Source organism: Tamandua tetradactyla, chromosome 5, assembly GCF_023851605.1.
Source record: "Tamandua tetradactyla isolate mTamTet1 chromosome 5, mTamTet1.pri, whole genome shotgun sequence".
Taxonomy (NCBI): Eukaryota; Metazoa; Chordata; class Mammalia; order Pilosa; family Myrmecophagidae; genus Tamandua; species Tamandua tetradactyla.
The window spans coordinates 79,412,967-79,436,352 of record NC_135331.1 but is presented as its reverse complement, the minus strand read 5'-3'; the positions used below and the strand labels follow the sequence as shown (position 1 = coordinate 79,436,352).

The 23,386-nt window shown below is 35.3% G+C and overlaps 1 protein-coding gene across 5 annotated transcripts in view; it reads right to left on the bottom strand.

Annotated features, from left to right (window-relative positions):
* The window catches only part of FXR1 (FMR1 autosomal homolog 1), a 62,603-nt gene that overhangs the window by 26,846 nt on the left and 12,371 nt on the right, over positions 1-23,386 (bottom strand). For all 5 annotated transcript variants that reach the window (XM_077161143.1, XM_077161147.1, XM_077161144.1 and 2 more), the window contains exons 2-4: positions 12,583-12,635; positions 9,830-9,923; positions 299-370 (exon numbers count right to left, since the gene is read on the bottom strand). In XM_077161143.1, the coding sequence (XP_077017258.1) occupies positions 299-370; positions 9,830-9,923; positions 12,583-12,635 (219 nt within the window). The remainder of the gene's footprint in view (positions 1-298; positions 371-9,829; positions 9,924-12,582; positions 12,636-23,386) is intronic.

Sequence of the window (23,386 nt, the reverse complement as noted above, 5' to 3'; positions counted from 1 at the left end):
TAAGCATGGCTTAGTTACATCCATCTGCTCTGACTAAACTAGGGTCTTCCAGGACATAGGAGCCTTGGTGGTCCTGACATGCTAGAAGTGCACCTCTGGAAAACGAACAGCTTTAGTGTTCACAAATACACAACACAAACAGACATTAATGGTCCAGTTACTTTTTGTAAATAAGTGATCAATTATGTCTGAAGTAGGCTTTTAGAAACAAAATTAAGAACTGGAGTAATATTTACAGAAACCAAAAGTTGAGAAAATTTCTAACAAACTAGTCAGGGCCTGTGCTAACATCACTTACCTCTCCTTTCATCATTCGAACTTTAGCCAACCACCAACCACACGGTTCTTGGTCATTTGCTCTTGAATACACCTGAGAAGAAAAAAAATGCCTTTATTCATTCACCCCAAAAGGTAGTTTGTGTCATGGACAGGTTCATGTGTCAACTTGGCTAGGTGGTGGTGCCCGTTTGTCTGGTCGGGCAAGCGCTGGTCTGTTGCTGTAAGGACATTTCATAGAATTAAATCATGAGCATGTCAGCTGCACCCACAGCTGATTGCATTTGTAATCAGCCAAGGGAAGTGTCTTCTGCAATGAGTGACAATCTAATCAGGGGAAGGCTTTTAAGGAGTCAGAAGAGACAATTTTTCTTCCGGCTTCAGTCGGAGAGCCTCTCCTGTGGAGTTTGTCCAGACACTTCACTGGAGTATCAGCTTCACAGCCTGCCCTATTGATTGTGGACTCTATGCTCCCAAGGTTATATGAGTCACTTTTGTTAATTTTGTATCTACAGCTTTTTCCTGCTGATTCTGTTTCTCTAGAGAATCCTAGTTAATACAGGTAGCAACACTGTAAACCAGGACTTGTGATAAATGCGAAATCCCTGGAAACTCTAGAATCATAAAAATGTTACTACACTGAAATTGGTGTACTGAACACAGTTTAATGAAAATGATATGTACACTTAAATTTTACTGCTTAAAATAATACCAAGGGCAACGGCGGCTCAGCAGGCAGAGTTCTCGACTGCAAAAACAAACAACAACAATAAAAAAAAACCCCAAAACCCTGTTTAGGCTATCTGACTTCTCTAAGGAACTCATCCCCCTTTACTCTAAATTCATAGCGATTTAGCAAACATGGGTCTTTTTAGTTTCTGTTAACACTGTTCATCAAAACTAAGAATTGTCTTTCAGAAAGTGATAAACTGTTTTAAAATTCCCTCAAGGATATACCATTTAGATCCCTTGCTAAAGAATTTAAATGCATTAAAATTGTTTAGCTGAACAAAAACTATATGCATTTTGTTCATCTAGCTGAGGACATAAGTAGCTCATAAAATTTCATATCACCAAAAAATTAAATCATATATCTTTTCTCTCTGTAAATATTAAGCAGTTTGATTAACATCATAATGGATAAGAAGAGTTTCTCTGAGGGATTAAAGTTAATTCTTACCCTACAGATGCTTGTTTGATGTACTTTTAATACAGAGAAAATGTGGGGGCAGAGGGGGGAAAGGGAACATGAAGTCTCCATGCCGGCCAGAATGGTTTATTCTGCTTAATTAAGCAGGAGATGGTCTTGGTGATCTATAGTAGGTAGATGCCTCAAAAGCTTCATTTTCTGAAAAGAAGGGTCTTTACCTAATCCCTCTGTTCTAATTCTATTTGCACCAAAACAAACTTCTAAGAATCTGGCTTCCTATGTAATGCACCTAAAAAAAAAAGAGAATAAACCATTCTGGCCTGCTTGGAGACTTTATTTCTCACTAGACATTACAATGCTAGATTCTATTTTATACTTACTCTCTGTGAAGCTTTATTTACCCCTGGAAATGCAAAACCACTCTCATAATTTCAACTAAATTCTGAGTCTGAATCAAAATACTAAATATTTGACTTCACTTTAGTGCCGTGGGTCATATAACATCCTTTACAAAATGTAGATTGTTATCTTGTGATAAAATCCAGAGTCCTGTAAGTAATATTACCATACTGAAGGTGAACAAGATGGAAAGGGGTGTCCCTTTCCACATGTTAATCATGAGTCCATCTAATTAACACTACAAATATATATAAGTTCTTGTATGAAATACTGTAAGACACAAATCTTGTACAAAGAATATAAAGTTCAGGGTAAGAAGAAAACTGCTATTGCATGCTATAGGGGCTGTGTTTAACAGGAATATATCAACAGTACCACAGCAACACCAGGGGTACATAATGGAGGGAGGGACAAGAGTTAAGGGGAGGTTTAGATTTACTATTTGGTGAGGGTGTGTTTATTATTGGTTATCTTTCTCTTGGGAACAATGAAATTATCTAAAATTGAGAGTGTTGACTGTTGACTTCAGACATTACACATGATGCCCAATGAATGGAGGTGGCTGCACTGAGAAATAGATTGGCAAATGATTGTATATACTTATGATTGAATATTGTGCTACTACGAAAGGAACGAAATTGTGACGCATGCAACACTGTCAATGCACTTGTGGGACATTTGGTTGAGGCAAAATAAGCCAGAAACAAAAGAGAAAATATTGTATGATCTCATTTAGAAAATATTTATAAGGAAACAGGGGCCTAGATCATAAGCTCGTAAGGCAGTCACATTTAGTTGGAGCAGTTTTTGTTATTTCTAGAGTGTGAGAGGCTGTTTTATGTATGTCTAACCTGGTATTCGGAGATAAGAACAAAGCCAATTGGGTCAGGATTAAGGTAATTCAGAATACAAAGGAAGGAAGATATTGTCTATATTTTAGAAACTCATCTACTCTTCTGAGACCAAAGGAAGAAAGGTTCATTTTGTCCAGAACCTAAATTTTCTGTACCACAGAATCTAACTTAACCTGTCTGGATAGATCATTTAAACAACCAAACACAGGGAGCCCAGAAGAAGAATGAGAATCTTTAATCCTGTATAGCTTAATGTAGTGCAGGGATACATCCTAGAATATATTAAGCAGATAATTAAAAAGTATTGGCAATGTCCCTTGAGGGATGGGAGAAAAATTATGGAACTATTAAACTTTACCACCAGGGAAACCCCTACTACTGTGCCAAACATTAGGGACATCCAATGTCCTAATCCAAGCCCTTGATCTTGACATCTGCTCTTGTGAAGCTTATGTACGAAGTATAGAAGCTTAGCCTACCTACAGGTATGCCTAAGAGTTACTTCTGGAGGACATCTTTTGTTGCTCAGATGCCCCTCCCCGCCACCCCACAAGCCAAGCCTAACTCTGAAAGTGAAATCATTACCCTCCCTGCTACATGGAACATGACATCCAGGGGTGAAAGTCTCCCTGGTGGTATAGGAGACGATTCCCAGTGATGGGCCTGGCCCTGGCAACACAGGATCAACAAAGTCATCCTGACCAAAAAGGAGAAAAAAAGTTTAACAAATAAGGTATCAGTGGCTCAGAAAGTTCAAAGAGAATCAAGAGGCTATTCTGGAGGTCACTCTCATGTAAGCTTCAGCTAGACATTGCTACCTATCATAAATTCCTAAACTCCAACCAAAACCATTCCTGCCAATCCTAAAGATCACCTAGGATGTTATATAAGATTCTACAAAGGTTCCATGTGCTAGGGTAACTTTACAGAAACCTACAATCCCCAGATGAGTCCCCGGACCAAATAAGTCCCGAAATGCAGAGGGGTTAGCCTCTCCAGAACATCAACTAGTTTCATCCCCTGACTCATATTATCAACAGCCCCTTCCAACATGAAAAGTTAGAATGGGCATAACCCAAATATCCTTAAAGAGTGGGAGAAAGAATACAGGTGATAGTGGAGTTATACAGAGAAGGGAGGGTCTAACAAACGAGTCATTATACTGATATTTGTTTTAGTCTCCAGTATCTCAGAGCAGCTAGAAGTAAAAAACCTAGAATTGTGGAATTGTAACCCATCCTGTGTTGGTTTGAAATGATGTATGTACCCTAGAAAAGCCATGTTTTAATCTTAATCCCATTTTGTAAAGGCAGCAGTTTCTTCTAATCCCTATTCAGTGTTGCACGTTTGAAACTATAATTAGAATATCTCCCTGGAGATGTGATTTTAATCAAGAGTGGTTGTTAAACTGGATTAGGTAGGTCTTAATTAGTTTACTGGAATCCTATAAAAGAGAACGACAAGAAAGCAAGCCAGAAGATTCAGAGAGAGCAGAGATTGCTGCAGCACCACAAAGCAGAGTGTCCACCAGCCAACGCTTTGGAGATGAAGAAGGAAAACACCTCCTGAGGAGCTTCATGAAACCAGAAGCCAGGAGAGAAAGCTAGCAGATGATGCCATGTTCGCCATGTGCCCTTCCAGCTGAGAGAGAAACCATGACTGTGTTCACCATGTGCCTGCTCACTTGAGAGAGAAACCCTGAACTTCATCAGCCTTCTTGAACCAAGGTATCTTTCCCTGAATATCTCTGATTGGACATTTCTATAGACTTGGTTTAACTGGGACATTTTCTCGGCGTTAGAATTGTAAACTAGCAACTTATTAAATTCCCCTTTTCAAAAGCCATTCCATTTCTGGCATTCTGGCAGCTAGCAAACTAGAATACATACCAAACTCTGAAATCTGTTCTACAACTAATTGTTTGGATGGGCTTTGAAATTTATGCTTTTTTGTATCCATGTCATTTTTAAGACACACATACACAAAACACCTTCTAGCCTCCAGGGTTCTGGAGTAGCCAGAAGGAAAAATCTGAAATACTGGAATGGTAACCCATAACAAACTCCAAAATCTGCTCTGTAGCAACTTGCTTCAAAGTGTACTTTGAAAATCATTGCTTTTTCTTTCTTTTCTTTGTGCATGTTATATTTAACAATAAAAAAATGTTAAAAAAAATCTATGGAGAAACAGAAACAATAGAGAAAATAAGCTTAAACAACTGGGATACACTCATGATTTCTCTACAATTTTAGGGTGAACTATATGAAATTGTCAATGTTCAACCATTCCTGCCAAGAAGAATGAAAATCCAAGTAATTTAAATAAATGACTAAAGACCTTAATGGAAAAGTCTCAAGTTATTTTTCTTCCAAATTTATTATCGACTACAAATCAGTAACCTTTCCCTTCCAAAGAGGAAGGATTCCTTGAGCTGCAGATAAACAAGAACTAAAGAGTCTAGCACAAAACTGACCATAACCTGTAAATACAGCATTATGTACTGGAGAATATTCAGAAGGACAAAAACTAAAACTAGTTGTTAGCTTCCCAAACTACAAGCTATAAGACTTGGACCTGTTAAAGTACTCAGAGTTCAGAAGAAGCCCTCAAGAGACAAACTGAGATTATCTGTTTAAAAAGCATGCTAGGACTAATACAAGGTCAGCTGTTATAACCCTGTAGAAAGAAGAATGGCAGATGACTTAAATAAAAACTAATACACCAAAAAAAAAATACTATTGAAATAAATTACTCTGGATTAAAGGGATAAAAAGCATCACACAGATCAAAAACCTAAATACTTAAGGAAAAAAGCCACACTGGTAAAAATAAAAATAAAATCTTAGATACAAAGAAAAAAACTAGCAGACGTCAATAAATACAAATATAACAATGGTAAAAGCTACCAACAGTTTCTAGTTAAAAATTGCCTGGGAGAAAAAGCAATATACTACCCCTAAACACTGATCATAAAAGGCAGATTTCCTATATCAAAAACTACATGGACAAAAAACGAAAACAGACAATTCACAAAAACAGACTAAAAGCCAATCAACTATATTAAAAGATGGTCAGTATCACTAGCTATCAAGGAAATGAAAATTTAGGGGACATGGGCTTTCATCTATCAGATTTGTAAAACTTTACAGAATAATAATAACCTAGTCAAACTATAGGGAAAGTGACTCTTTCAAGAATCAGTAAAATTATAAAGCGGTAATTTTGTTTTAAAGGCATATCTGGAGAGCAAATGTCAAATATGCATGCTCTTTGTTAAGCAATTTAAATCTCTTGGGACCTGTATTACTGTAAGATTTACATAAAGATGTTATCTCAGGCTTTTTTTTTTTTTTGGTAAAGACAAAAAATTCTGCCAATAATTTTAATGGCTTTTAATTACGATACATTCAGACTAAGGAATACCATTGGGTAGTTACAGAAAACGAGGTAAATCTGTATATGTAGACATGAAAATGTCTATGATTTCCTAATTAAATATAAAAATCAAAAGTATATTCTCAATTTCTGCAACTTTAAAAAAACACATTATGCCTAAATGTAAAGTAAAATGTCTGAAGAGCCACTCAATTCTAGTAAATGAGATTTAAGCTGGGGTAGGCAGGAAAACATACTTACACTAACATGGAAGGAAAGCATCACTTTTTACTTCACATAATTCTGCATCTTTTTTTTACATTAAACTTTAATACTTTGAATTTTTCAAACAGAAAGGACACAAAATTATAGAAGTCCTAGAAGAAAACACAGGGAAGCATCTTCAGGACCTGTGTAACACAACAGTTTTTTAGACTTGACACCAAAACCACAAGCAACAACAACAAAAAACAGATAAATGGGACATCATCAAAATTAAAAGCTGTTGCATGAAGGATTTCATCATGAAAACAAAAAATAAGCTACAGAATGGGATAGGATACTTGGAAACCACAAATCCAATAAGGGTTTAATATCCAAAATATATATAGAAATCTTACAACTCAACAACAAAAAGGCAGTCCAATTTAAAAATGGGCAAGAGACATTTTTCCAAAGACGATATACAAACGGCAAATAAGCACATGAAAAGATGTTCAGTATCATTTGCCATTAGGGAAATACAAATCAAAACCACAATGAGATTCCATTTCATACCCACCAGGACTGGTACCTAGTTTAAAAAAAAAAAACAGAAGTGTTGGAAAGGATCTAGAGAAATAAGAACACTCCTTCATTGTTGGTGGGAATGTAAAATGGTGTAGCCACAATGGAAGATAGTGTGATTGTTCCTCAGAAAGTTAAGTATGGAATTACCATATGACCCAACAATCTTACTTCTAAGTATATACTCCAAAAAAAATGAAAGCAGGGACTCAAACAGGTATTTGCACACCAATGTTCACATTGGCATAATTCACAGTTGCCAAAATCCGTGTCCATCAAGAGATGAACAGATAAAGAAAATATGGTATACACACACACACACACAATAGAATAATATTATTCAGCCTTAAAAAGGAATGAAGTTCTGATTACATGCAACAACATGGATGAAACTTAAAGATATCATGTGGGGTAATAGAAGTCACACATAAAAGGATAAATATTGTATGATCTCACTGACATGAAATAACTAGAATAGGCCAATTCAGAGTCTGAAACTAATATATTATCAGATCGAGTGGGGGTAGGGAAGGAGTACAAAATATGGGGTAACAGAAAAGTTAAGTTTTAATAATAGATGTTACTGATGGTAGTACAAACACTGTGAATGTAATTAACACCATTGAATTACATATTTTAATGTGGTCAAAAGAGAAAATTTTAGGTTATATACGTTGCTAGAATATATTTTTTTAAATATAGAGGGCAGGCCACAGTGGCTCAGCAGGAAGAGTTCTCGCCTGCCACGCCGGAGACCTGGATTCTATTCCTGGTGCCTGCCATTGCAAAAAAAAAATAAAAATAAAAATAAAAACATAGAACTATGTAAGACAGTGAGCCCTAATGGACTGTGGTTAATAGCATAATTATAATAACAGCTTCATTATTTATAACAAAGGCTCCACACTAATGCAGAACACTGTGTTAGAGAGATAAATGGAACTATGTATTTTCTGCAAGAAAATTAACTAAAAAAAAGGCAGGGACTTTTTCAAAGCTACCTGGTTCAAAAATAAAGTACCAACAATCAGAATTCCTAAATATTCTAAGTCACAAAATGCTTGCACCCCACTAAAAACAGCTTTTCTTTTAAACTGAGCTTCTCACTCTACACTATCAATATATATGCCTGACCAACTAAAGTACTTTGAAAAGCACTACTCTCAAAATTAACCCACACACACTTCTAAATAGAAATCTAGAATATTTCCAAACCTAGGTCATTCCCTGGTTAAAATGACTGATCTCTAGACACTCAAAGGAAAAAAAGCTTAACAGCAATAAACTTTGAAAAACTCAAGTTCCTTTACCCATCTTCACAGAATAATATTCATTAAAAAAGGATTTAGTACTGGGAAAAAAATCTCCAGGTTAAGTCCAGGTGAATATAGTATAGCGATCAGCAGTGTCACTCAATAATGGAGAGACCACGAAGTACTGAATACTTCGCACTCCTTATCTCATGGCAGTCACACTGTCACTGTTTCCTCATGTCTTCCTATATCATCAATGAGAATTCTCTCAGGAACACAAATATATATACCCAGACTCCAGTCCAGTTCCAGGTCTTTACAAAAAAGCCTCTTAGTACCCACTTTGCATGGAAGTTAAGTATAAAAGAAAAAAGATGTATCATGTGAATGCTGTTAACATTTGGGGGTTGGGAGAGATGGGCTCACAAAGCACTGATACACTTCATAACATGTTCTGATTTAGCAAAAGCAAAATAGTATACAGTGAACCAAGAGTAAGTAATTAAATACAGGCAGAATTTAAAAATGGTAATCAGCTTATATTATCAGGAGTTAAAAGTAATACAATTCTTTGGCTTCCTAGCATTAAGTCTATGATTAATAGGAGTGCAAAGAAAATTTATCATTAAAAAATATTAAGATTGTCACTGAAATTGGCAGGAAGTAAATGAGTTCACATGCAAAGTGCTTCAACAGTGTCTGGGACAGAGTATATACTGTATATGTAAAAGGAAAAAAAAAAAAGAGAGCTGTTTCACTAATAAAGGTTCCCTCATTCCCCCAATTCCTCTACATCTCAAACTAGGTACAAAGAGATCTGAAAATCTATCCCATTTAACAACTGCCAAGTCAACTTCCTGTGAGAAATATATTTAGTATATTTGAGAACCTTAGAAGAACGGTTATTAATTTCCTGAAAAGTGAATATCAAATTTTGTATGTCTATCAAACTCATTATGCCTCTATCTGATAATTATTTACAAAGGTTCTTTTTTATATAACAGCAAGCATCTTAATTAAGAACAGTAAAAACACTTAAGACAGACATCCAGGATCTATTAAGTGTGGAGAAAAGCAAGATACAGAGTAGGAACTTATATGAACCCATTTTATTTTAAAAAGGGGAGGAGAGGCACAGTAAGAGGAGCTTAGAAAGGTGTAAAAAATGAACAAATGTTTTTACTTCTGAGTGGGGTAATTATCAGTGACTTTTTTTTTTCTCTTTTCTGTACTTTAAAACTTTTCCATAACCATTTCTAGAATATTCAACAAGGCAGTGCATCACTGATTAAAATATTTCATATTATTACTTAAGAACTATACTGATAATCACTACAATAAAGAGTTATAACTACTAATATTTCACAGATATTGAGGCAAAAGCCACAGAACAAAATTTGAAGTAAAAAGGAGAAAAATGTCAACTGACACTGCACGGTTCTCTGTGACAGATTCTGAACAAAACACTTCAAATGCATTATCTTTAACACTCACATTATTTTCATTTTAGTGATACAGAAACTTGACCAAGGCCACCAAGCTAAAAATTATAGAGCTGGGACTGAATCCAGTTTGGCTCTAAAATTCCAACACTTTTACATCAATTACATAGCCATCACTGATAGGAAGAATGAGAGAAAAAGAATTAGATTTATTTTCCATCACCTAAATGGATTTTCCTATAAGAATTATTTATATAAAACAAAAAGACACTACAAAAAAATAAAAATACATACCTCTACTTCATCTCCTTCACTAATTTCTTTTTTTATATCAGGTGGTGGTGGTAATCTAACTTCATTAAATGGAACCTGGCGTTCTGGTTGCCAACTGAAGGATTGGAAAAGGAATTAACAATTTTAAAATATATTATTCTAATTAATCCCTAACATGGAAGCTAAACATAGTCTACGCTTAGTGTTTTATATCTTTCAAGTTAATCATTTAGCTTTCCCTTAAAAAGAAAAAAACAGTTTTCATACTACATATTTTTCAAAGCGATTGGCTTCTGTTGAAGTAGAACAGATTCTACATGATCATCTTGAAATTTATGAATAAACATTGCTGATAATAATTAGTATTATCCTCCCAAATTTCTCATCCGAAGCATTCTGAAATGAAATAGGATTAGATTCATTGTAATAACTTACTTAAATTTGAAATAATGCTACATCTACACAGCTGGTGTATAAACAGCAGTGGGATCAAATTATTATACTTTTATAACTACATGACCTATAAAAAAGGAACAATTTCATAATACATTACAAAACAATATTAACAACATAATTCCTTTTTAGTATGCATATTCAAAGCAATACAGAACAAAATTAATCACTACTTATTCTGAATAGCTGAATTACAAAAATTTAATTTTCTCACATCAAAATGATCAGTTCTACTGAATGAAGCTGAACGTGAGAATGACAGAGGGAGGAGGCCTGGGGGCACAAATGAAATTAGAAGGAAATATTTTTGATAAAGACTGAGATGGTATAATCTAGGAATGCCTAGAGTATATAACGATAGTGACTAAAATGTACAAATTTAAAAATGTTTTGTATGAGGAAGAACAAAGGAATGTCAATAATGCAGGGTGTTGAAAATAGATGATAATTTAAATTTTAAAACTTAACTTATGCGTGAGACTAAAGCAAAAAATACTTATGTGGTACAAAATTTATATTTTGACTAGTGCATTTCCTAATATAACTTATGTGGACAGCTTAATTGAACACCGTAAGTACATGGAACCTTGAGCAGGGCATGAGATTTTGTAGGTTTGTCCAGAGTAATGCTTCGATAAATCCCAGAAGGATTTGAACAGGGAATAAAAAAGTATTTGCAAAGTCCCCTTGCGAGAATGGTGAGAAAGGGGGAAAATTCAACTTCCCCAAGTGGAGAATTCTTGATATTCTTACAAGTAGTGGGGACAACCAAAGCAATAGGCTGAGTCCCCAATCTTGGGGTTTGTTCATATGAAACTTAACCCTGCAAAGGATAGGCTAAGCCTACTTAAAATTAGGCCTAAGAGTCACCCCCAAGAGAACCTCTTTCGTTGCCTCTCTCTCAGCCAACACAACAAGCAAACTCACTGTCCAGGGGTGTAGACCTTCCTGGCAAGGTGGGACAGAAATCCTAGAATGAGCTGGGACTCAGCACCAACGGACTGAGAAAACCTCAACCAAACGGGGGAAGAGTGAAATGAGACAAAATAAAGTGTCAATGGCTCAGAGATTCTAAACAGAGTCAAGAGGTTATCTTGGAGGTTATTCTTACGCATTATACAGATATCACCTTTTTAGTTAAGGTATATTGGAGAGGCTGGAGGGAACTGTCTGAAAATGGAGAGCTGTGTTCCAGTAGCCATGTTACTTGAAGATGATTATATAATGATATAGCTTTCACAATGTGACTGTGTGATTGTGAAAACCATGTGTCTGATGCTTCTTTTATCTACCTTATGGACAAATGAGTAAAACATATGGATTAAAAATAAATAAATAATGGGGGAACAAATGTTAAAATAAATCTAGTAGACTGAAGAAAAAAGATCAGTTCTACGATGAACGCATAAATCATTAAAAACTAGAACAAACTTCCCTTTTATAATCTTCGTAACAAGAATGACTGTATTAAACTTCTTATTTAGCTTTACTTTACTGACATCTTTGCATTTTACTTTATAAAATGAGTGAATAAAGTAAAAAATTCTTTCATATTCTATGTTCTCATAGTTCATATACATACCTGGGATATACCAGCACATAAAATATTCTAAAGCTTTTGCCAATGCTGTGCAATACAGCAGCTGACAAGTAAAAGATTTCTGAATGCCTTCTTTTCACCACTATTGTTTAAAGGGTAGCTACTCAAAGAGAAGTCATCTCAGCACTTATTTCTATATGAAGCAGCTGCTGGGTAGAGATTTCAGGCAATTTTAGAAGCAGCTTAGAAAGCAGAAGTTTAACAATTCTTTTCTGACCTTCAATTAAACAGTGCTCTTCCATACTGTTTCTTAACCAAGCCAAGCATATTCTATTTTTCCCATTTTTAGTACACCATTTTAAGTTATCTAGCCCTTATAATATCTATAAAGTGATAGTTTATATTATTTCTTATTAATATAAAGTAATTCAAAGATGGTCTAATACTTTCTCTAAGTCTACTAGTAGCCCTAGAAGGGTCTTCTACACTATTTCATCATTAGGGGTTCTTAAAAATTAAGCATATTATATTTTCACTTGTGCTATCTATTCTGTATACACTATTGATTCATGTCCATGTATGTTTTGATGACTACATTGTGAACAAAAAAATTGATGAAGGATTATCAAATAGTTATATGAACTTATAAGACGACCAAACAATGAAAAGCTATCTCCCAAAAGCAAAATCATTTTCTACTGGTAATACGAATACCCAAAAGAAAGCAGTTCTGCCCTACCAATCTTCAAAATTAAGACTGCTATCAACAAAAACAACTTACTTATTTTCGAAAACAACTGTGAGGGAGTCTTCATGAACATCTTTGATAAATCCCTGCAAGAAACAAAATTTATTAAAAGTATATCAATATTCAGTTAAATGTTAAAGGCTGTATTAGAGATACAAAGGCAATATGGAAAACTGAAAAGAACACAGGGTTTGCAATTAAGCAGCTCAGGGTTTGATGTCTATTGCCACCATTTCTGAAATGTATGACCTCATGTAGTAGTAGTTAACCTCTTTGAATCTCAGTTTTCATTTATAACCTACCTCAGAAGGGATTAAGGAAAAAATGTACAAATCCCTGGAACATCATAGGTATTAGCTGAGAGTCAAATGGAATGAGGCAGTATTTAGTATTGTGATTATGAGTACACAATCTAGAGTCAGGCTACCAGAATTTACATCCAAGCTCTATTACTTATATAATCTTGTACAGTTTTAACCTGAAGAAGTTAATTATAATTACCTCCTCATAAATGAGGAAAATTAAATAATATTTAGCACACTGCCTGGCACAGAGTAAGTACTCAACTTATTATAAATTAATATCAGTAATATTATAGTCCACCTTGAGTAAATAAAATGCATAACTATATTCGGAATACTATCTTTCTGATAATAACATTTTTCCTTAATCTTATCTTACCCCTTTACTTGAAAAAAAATATGTACAGTTGAATACCTTACCTCCCAACCATTTTTTAAATGAATATCCATAACCAGACTACCAATAAAAATCAGTGGTCACTTTCTAGCTTTAAAATCAATTTTAAAATTAGTCTTTACTACTCTATTTTTACTCGATTACTATAGATGAAAGCAACTGTTAAGATCTGACATAGTAAAAAAAAAAGAGCAAAGGATTTGGGTGCAGATAACTAGTTCAAATACTTGCTCCACCAATATATGTAACCTTGGGCAAACAGTACCTGGCACTTGTATAATTACAATTTACATTAAATGATACTTGATAATCACTGTCAGAACCTCAAATTCCTCAGCATTAGTCAAGTGTTCATCACACACTTATCTTGAACCATTGAGCACTTTCGCAAAATACCAGACTCCACAAATGCTAGACTCCACTAAATGTCCACTAAAAACTTAAGACATGAATGCATGCGCATTACTTGGTTAAAGCATGGCCAGAACGGACACATCTGTTTACATCATTTCCTCCCCAAAAGCCCAATAAATAACAGTAAAGGAATTTTACAGCACAAACCCATGGGGAAAAAAAACCCCAATATATGTAACCTTTGGAATCTTGGTAATTTAGAAAGAAATTGGAAGAGTAATTATAATTACGGTCATTTTAAAAAGAATTACTATTTAAATTTTTCTTATGTGTTTGACGTTATTTTAAGCAAATTATCAGACCTAAGACAATGAAACAATCTGGCAGCGGGAAAACCCACTACATTAGTACTCCAACTCCAGAAAATGTTTAGAACTGAAGATAACAAAATCTTGGAAGATAGGGCTGAAAATAAAATTTGTAATATCATAGAATACCCAACCACAGAACGTAATTAACTCCATAAATCTAGTCTTTCAGCATGCTGCCCCCACACGTGCTACTCAACTGTGTTATTTTGTAATTTGGTCCCAATCTCTCTTAAACTCCAACTGCCTATTACTGATTTGTGGTGCTGTACACCTCCAAGCAAATATCTTCACATAAGGCCTAAAACTCAGGATATATGAGTTTTATCCTTTATAAAGGATATACCCTTTACAAGAGTTTTTTTTCCTATAGTAGTTTCTACCTTGTAATTCTGGAGACATTTTTTCTTCCTCTCTGTCCTCCTGAACCCCAAAATTAGTAACAGCCACTCTACATCAGGTTCTGAATATGTGACATTACTATAAAATATAATGACTTCCTGTCCAGTTTTTCTAATGGTGTATCCTGTACGTTCACTTACAGTAATCATTTTGGTCAGTGCTTTAATAGTTCTAACAGCAAATCTATTTTACACTCTTGCCATTTTAAAGATATATTCCAGAAATAGAACTTTCAAAGTAATAAATATTAATAAAACATCTGTATATCAGAGGTCCATTACATATTTAACTTTCATCAATATTTTCTAGTCCTTGATAAACAACTTTCTCAGAGTTTATAAAGTTCCCTAAATTGTTCTCATTTCTATATAATACACGGTAGATCAGTTCAAATCGGAACTCCCAAGTTATTGAGAAATCCTACTTTTCATTATAATAAAAATCTGCTTTCTATCTAAAAATCAGTGTTTATACCTCCTCTTTATTTTCACCACAAACATTAGCACAGTACACACTTTTCATAAACTTATTTAAAGAGAAAAACACAGCTGTGGACACCTACTTGCACTGCTAAATTTTGATCATGAGATTAAGTAGATTAAGAATTTGACATCCAGTCTTTAAAAAGTGTCTTTAGACTGTAGAGAACAACCAGGAAATATGTTCTAATCCCTAAACCCTTCATTCTAGGACTAAGGTGCTTGTTTCCAAATCCCAGATTCTAGGGACAAAGTACTTCTAGTGACCACATCCTATAAATTTGAATCCAGTTGTTGCAGGACACAGTTAAAACTCTCCATAATTTCTATCCTCCATGTTTCAGAATTTTTGTCTCTCTTCCTCTTCACATTCATCTGACCCAGGACCGTTATTTTCCAGGACAAAATCTTTGATAATAAACTTTGATATTAAACATTCAAAACTTTTAACACTAATTCAAAGTAACCATCAACAAATACCAAGGCATATATACGAAGTGGTTAAGTATCTTAAAATTTTATCCCCATAACCCTGACAAAATAGGATACCATATAGTTAAAAAAAAAAAAAAAAAAAAACAGAAATGCCACAAATTAAGTGTAAATTTGGGAGGGGGCTGGAGGGGAGTTAAAGGGAGGAGAAGGAATCTGAGTATTGGAGGTAATATTTGAAGCGACTTTTCAGAAGCAGCCTCACCTAAATAAGATTTTTTTTTTTTAACTCTTAGTCAAAGATACAGCAAAGTGGCAGGGTAAAATAAACAATCAATTTAGCTTTCTAGATATAAATAAGCAGCTGGAAAACAAAATGGATGGAAAATTATCCTTTTAAAATTATCTATTCCTTTAGATGAAAAGAAAAAATCCACTAATCCATTCCTATTACTGCAATTCATTAGTCATCATAAGTGAAAACACTAAATTTACATTCCTGATAAAAGAGGAAACAAGAACTTAAAATCTTAATGTTCAGCAAACTACTGACCAAAAATCAGAAACTAGACACCATGAATCCTCAAAGCAAGGTTTAGAATGGAAGCCTATATCCAAAAACCTTGGATTTACACTCTAAATATGTAACTCTTACACAGATGTCAAAAAGTTCTATTAGAACAGTACTAATTGGCAATAGGTTGAGCAAAACAACAACCGGCTAAAGAAAAAAAATTAAAGAAAAAACAGCAAAATAAAAACAGTACAATCTTTCCAAGTGGAGGTTAGAAACTATTCTTAGCCCACTGAGCTAACTTTTTAATGACTCCAATCTCAAAATTTCAACCTATAAAATTTTCATGATGAAAGCAGTGTGCCATCAGGTATTAAACTTGTAGTTCCATTTATTCTGGTAAGCAAGCTAAAAGGAAGTATTAGAAATATTATTTCCTTCTTCAAATCTGGTCATGTTCTTTGACACAGATGAAACACTGTTTTAAGATTCGCTCTAGATTTAATACTTTCCTCAAAGCTTTTCTTTTAACCTTTTTCTCTTATATCACTGGTATAAGGTTTAAAGGAAAAAGATCTTCCCTGACTTACTTGATGTAAGAGTCAAGAATAACTTCATTACATTTTCTATGCCTTTTCAAATGTGTTATATTGTAGTTGATGGATTAATTACTGAAGCAAAGTTGTGGTAAAGTACCGCATTTCTAAAAATACTGAGATAAAATATAACAATTAAGCACTTCATTTAATACTAGAGTAACTGGGCTCAAGTTATTATTGTTGTAGAGTCTTTCCTTTCACTAAGTTAACTCTCCCCCACTACCTCAGTTAAAAATTACTGCCGTTGATAAATTTGATCACAAAAACATAACCCACGGGAAGGGAAAAGTTATTACCATAATTTATGTAAAATTCACTACAGGTTTTTGTTTTACAAGGACTGCTACAATGGATGTATCACTTGTTATGCCAGTTTTGGTAGACTGGCCCGAACCGACCTTCCCAACCCATCAATTCGACATCTCTAAAGTCAGGATACCTCTAACAATAGATGGTTACAATAGCTAATAGTCATACAGCAGCCAGGAAATAAATGTTACTGCTCAGGCATGCTCAAACTTGGTTTGCTTGCAGTATGTGTAGCACTTGTCTGCAACTACTTGACTTTGTAAGTCAGCAAACCAATGAAGGACTATTTTAGGAAGAACTAAAGTTTCTTACCAGAAGGCTGTTCTGACAACACCTTTAGATAAAAGTCAAGAATGCACCAGTCTCAAAACTTGCTGAATGTCTGGGAAATTCTGGAATAAAATCCTGGAGATAATAGGTGAGCCCTTTAAAAGCGTGCTGACATCTTCACTGTGTGCCATGGTAGTGAAATGATATCATGAAAACTTCCTGAATGTGAAGATGTTTTAAACAATTTATATTCCCCATTTTAGGTAAAACAATTTGTTTTTTTTCCCTAACTTTTTAAAAAATTGTGAAATATACATAAAAAAGCAATAAATTTCAAAGTACACTGTAACAAGTAGTCATAGAACAAATTTCAGAGTTTGGTATTGGTTACAGTTCCACAATTTCAGATTTTTCCTTCTAGCTGCTCCAAGGCACTGGAAACTAAAAGAAATACTAAAAGAAATATCAATATGATTCAGCAGTCATACTCATTTGTTAAATCCTATCTTCCCTGTTATAACTCTTCCTTCTCCTTTGATCTTGCTCCCAATCTTTACGGTTATTTGGGGTATGCACATTCTAAATTTTTAATGTTAGAAAGGCACTGTTGATAATATGGGATAGGAGGATGGAACTACTTTATGTTCTTAGAGAGGCTGGCTGCTCTGGATTTCAGGACTTACCTGGCCACCTAGAGGTTGTAGGTTCTGAAAGTAATCTTAAGTGTGTGAAACTTTTGTAGAACCTCAGATAAAGCCCTAGGTGTTCTTTAGGATTGACAGGAATGGTTCTGGTTAGGGTTTGACAAATCCTGGTAACTGGCAGTACCTACTGAAGCTTGTATAAGACTAGCCTCTAAAGTAGCCTCTCAACTATATTTGAACTCTTAGCCACTGATACCTTTATTTCGGTACATTTCTTTTCCCCTTTTTTGGTTAGGAAGGAGTTGTCAATCCCATGGTGCCAGGACCAGACTCATGTCTGGGAGTCATCTCCCATGTTGCCAGGGACACTTTCGCTCCTGGATGTCATGTCCAACATAGTAGGGAGGGTAATGATTTCACTTGCAGAGTTGGGATTTGAGAGACAGAGGCCACATCTGAGCAATAAAAAAGGTTTTCTGGAAGTAATCTTCAGCATAACTATAGGTAGATTTAGCGTCTCTGCTATGGAAATAGGCTTAATAAGAGAGCAAGCCACAAGATCAAGAACCTGGCCAATTAACTTGGGAGACTACAATATTTGAGACAGTATCGGGGCTTACCCCGTGGTAAAGTTTAATAGCTCTGTATTTTCTCTACAGTCCCTTTCCACAGGAAAGCATAACTATTCCCTGGACTCAAATCCCAACTTCCAACCATAAAGACATCTATACACATCCCACTCAAATGCAACATGTCTAACAGAATGAATCATTTGTTGTTCTACTTTGCTCCTATACTGTAAGGTATCCTATACTCAAAATCTTAGTCATCCTCTATCTGGATACTCAAATCTAGTAATCTTGTCAATTCTACCTTTACAATGTATTGTAATCCTCTTCTATTCCTTTCATCCCCATTGCTTTTCTAAGCTTTCCAAGGCTTCTTATGGCTGGGTCTTCACAAACAAAAATGTTTCTTATTCTTGTCAATAGTGGTTCCTAACATTTTCAAGTACAACTGCTTTTTCAAAAATGTTGAATTTCAGAGACATGACTGATACACATAACTATCCACAGATCTCTTGCTTACAATTTTGAGGTGTCAGTAGCTAGCAGATCCCCAAAGACTAGGAATCAATGCTCTAGTCACTATAAAAGGAAATCAAAGTGATTCCCAAACTACTATTTCCAGCTTGCCTAGCGAGGTATGAAAAGACATGAAAAATCAAAACTATTACCACCCATGAACTTTTTTCTCAGGAAGTTCTTGAGGATATGCCCTAAAGTATTAAGGAAGGTGAAAGAAAGAAAGAAAGCATGAGTGAGTGAATGAAAACAGGAGATTCAATAAAAAATAAAAGTTAAACAGAATGAGCAGCCTGACAGTATAAAAAGATCTCAGGGTGACAAATGTACAGATAAGCTTGGAAAGCTGTTAGATGGGGCCTAGTTCCCAGAAGCTCAAAATACAAGAAAGGAGCGTCCATCCATCAGGGTCCCTAAATATACAGGTAGAATTTAATTATTTATGAGGTTATGGGATATAAAATATGAGCAAAAAATAAAAATTTTGCTGCTTTAAACAACAGATTTTAGGTTAGACTGTTATTCTAGTTTGCTAGCTGGCGGAATACAATACACCAGAAATTGAATGGCTTTTAAAAAGGGGAATGCAATAAATTACAAATTCACAGTTCTAAAGCCATGAAAATTTCCCAATTAAAGCAAGTCTATAGAAATGTCCAATCTAAGGCATCCAGGAAAAGATACCTTGATTCAAGAAGGCAGATGAATTTCACAATTTCTCTCTCAAGTGGAAAGGTACATGGCAAACACGGTCAGGATTTCTCTCTCATCTGCAAAGGCACATGGCGAACATGGTCAGGGTTTCTCTCTCATCTGGAAAGGCACATGGAGAATACCGCAGCATGTGCTGGCTTTCTCTCCAGGCCTCTTTGTTTCATGAACTCCCAGGTAGGTGTTTTCCGTCTTCATCTCCAAAGGTTGTTTGCTGGTGGACTCTGCTTCTCGTGGCTATGTCGTTCAAGCTTTCTCCAAAATGCTTCCTCTTTTAAAGGATTCCAGTTAAGTAATCAAGACCCATCTGGAATGGGTGGAGACATGTCTCCACCTATTCAAGTTTAATACTCACACTTGATTGAGTCAGATTTCCATGGAGATAATCTAATTAAAGTTTCCAACATGCAGTACTGAATAGGGATTAGAAGAAACAGCTGTCTTTACAAATGGGATTAGGATTAAAACATTGTTTTTCTAAGGGCACATAAATCCTTTCAGATTAACACAACTGTTAAAACATAATCCAACCTAACCTAATTTATCTACTTACTGACAGAGAACTAATAGGATTGTACCGAGACAAGTTTTATGATTGTTTGTGAAGTTGGAAGATAAATTATTGATAACTACTTTGAAAACCAAGCAAAGTGAAAGAACAAGACAAATAACTCCAGGAAAACACAATGTCATACCAGAAAGTAATCATATCATAAATATTGTGCACCTCTCATATAAATGTTTGTAGTCATAACAGAAACAAGGTGTTCTAGTTTGCTAGCTGCCAGAACGCAATGTACCAGAAACAGAATAGCTTTAAAAAACGAGAATTTATTAAGTGGCAAGCTTACAGTTCTAAAACTGTGAAAATGTCCAAATTAAGGCAAGGCTATAAAAAGGTCCAATCTAAGGCATCCAGGGAAAGACATCTTGATTCAAGAAGGCTGATAACATTCAGGGTTTCTCTCTCAACTGGAAAGGCACATGGTGAACATGGTGAGTCTGCTAGCTTTCTCTCCAGGCTTCTTGTTTCATGAAGCTCCCCCAGGGGTGTTTCCTTCATCTCCAAAGGTCTCTGGCTGTGCGGGCTCTCATTGTTCTTAAGCATTTTCCAAAATGGGCTCCTTCTTAAAGGATGTGACTCAACCCACATGGAATGGGTGAATCACATCTCCCTCTAATCAAAGGTGAATTGCCACAATTGGGTGTGCCATATCTCCACGGGGATAATCTAATCAAGTTACCTACCTACAGTGCTGAATAGGGATTAAAAGAAACTGCTGCCTCCACAAAGACGGATCAGGATTAAAACATGGCTTTCCTAGGGCACACAATGCTTTCAAACCAGCACACAAGGTATACAGATTTCATTTAAAATATGATAACCATACTGGAGGGGAGGGGGAGGTGGAAGTTTTGTATGAGAAGAAAAGAGAGGAGAGTCAAATTCTAATTTTCCAAAATAGGAAGCCAAGTACAACCGGGGAGTTGTGCTGGGGAGGAGAAGACATCAAAAAATGGCAGTATAAGCATTTCATTTAAATAATCAAAACAAACAAAATAGCTAAATAAGATTAATGATCACCTTTTAAGAAGTGGAAATTGATAAATGTATGACTCTTAATTTTAAACCTCCACTAAGAGAACCATTTGTCTTATTACCCTACAAATCTGCTTAAAAATAAAATTCAAATTTAAAAAGATAAGGATACAAAACTTGGGTTCAAATTTTAGCTCCTCCACTTAAGAACAGAATGTCCTTTCTTCTCTGTGCCATTTTCTCATCTCTAAGAGATGAGGCCTAGACCCCCAAAATTGTGAAAAGAATGATAACTTCTGAGAATTTTGTTCAAAAAGGCTAGTGGGCTAAGAAAGTTGATAATTACAGGGAAACATCCTGAGGACAGTAAAAAATTTTTTCTGGAGTTCCAAGAGAAAGCAGATTTCCTTGAAAATGAAAAACTCGGATAGAAGACAGAGTGATAAGAAACTAAAATGTTCTAAATAAGTTCAAGTCTCCTCGCTCAATATACCAAAGTACAAAAACAGCCTGCATTGAGCTTACAGACCTGAAGCCATTTTAGACACTGAGAAATGGAAGTCTGACAAATTTAACTTCCTTTCCCATCCCTGACAGAAATCTAGATCAAATTATTGAAATCTGCTCTTTAGTGGTAACAAAAATGAAGCAATAAGCACCAAAAGCCAACAAGTCAGACAAGCTCTGTTTCCCTTTTTGGTAGGATCACCAAAACTAGCAGGTAAGGGAAACAAATGGACTTGAAAACTGCTGATAAGCTCTTCTTCCCCAAGAACCTTAATAGATTAGCTGGGATATTTAGTAACAAATAACCACGGAAAGATTAAACCCAAAGAACATTAATGCGTTTCTATTGTTTTAAATAAGGATTTTTTAAGGAAAGCTGCAAGTCTCTACCCTTGGGCCCTGACCTGTAGAACTAATTTATTTTTGGCCTTAAGTTGAGCAAAATATGCTCATCTTGGTTAAATTTAAGCTCAATTACATAAAATCTTGAGCAAAAACTAGTATATAACTGGAATAGCAATGGTATTCTACAATTATATAAGATAATGTAAAGTACCCAGCACCAAGCACAGTGCCTGAAATTTAAAGTTCTCATAAATGACAGCCAATACTATTATTACTATTACACTGGACTGCTAAGTCAACCTAACAAAATCAAATTGGACACAGGTTAAGTACAGAATATTAGCTGCACAACATTACATATAGATTATATTCTCCTATACACGTATATACAAATATAAATTTTATATATATATAGATGTGTATATATGCGCATCTATATTCCCTTGTAAAACAAAATCTAAAACTGCTTTTAGTACCTTTCTTAATAGCAAGAAAAAACAAAATCACAGCCATTACATTTTATGACACTCTTTGACCCAGCAATTTCACTTCTAGAAATTTACCTTGACAACAGGCACACTCACAGAGGGCAGAGATGTTCACTAAGGCAAGGCCTGATTCTAAATGCCCAACACAATGAATGAAACAAATCATGTAACATTCATAGAATGAGATACTAGGCGGTTATTTAAAAGAATGAAGTAGAGAGAAAGCTACAGGGAGCAGCCAGAAGCTGAAATTCACTGGAACCCAGAAGAGAACAGAGAGGCTACCATGTGCACTGCCATGTGACAGAGGAGCCAAGGACTAAGGATCAAGGTGGCAGCCAGCCCCACAATGCCAGTATTTGGGGTGAAAGTGTCGCCTTAATGATGTCTCAATTTGGACTTTTTCCCGGCCTCAAAATTGTGAGCCATTAAATTCCTATTGCTGAGGCCATTCCTTTGCATGGTATTTGCCTGAACAGCCTATGAAACCCAAACAGATTTTGGTATAGAGAACGGGGGCAACCATGGCAAAATACCAAAAATGTGGAAATGGCTTTAGAATTAGGCAGTGAGTAAAGTCTGGAAGAATTGTGAGGGCTCAAAAATGAGAGAGCTGAAGAGAAAATTTGTGTCATCTTAGACAATACATCATTCATCATGAATAGAATATTAGTAGAAACATGGATGCTAAAGGTACTTTCATTAAGGCTTTAAAAGGAAATGATGAACATGTTTTCGGAAACTGGAGGAAAGGTGACCCTTGTTTTAAAGTTACAGAGAACATGGCAAAGTTCGGTTTTGATGTCACAAAGAAGGCAGAATTCCAAAGTACCAAGCTTGGAAATTTAGCTGAGGAGATTTCCAAACTAAATGTGGAAGGTGCAGATTTTAGTAAAATGTAAGAGGAAAGAGATAAGCTGAAAACTGAACTCTTAATCACAAAGAAACCAGAAACTGATGGTTCAGAAAATTCTGAGCTTTTGCAAAATAGTATGCTCTGAAATTAAGGACAGAAGTGGCTCTTTCAGGCACCTCCTTGAGCTTCCAGAAGGCAAATCTCTGCAGAGTAGTGTTCCTAGAAAGGGTTTAAG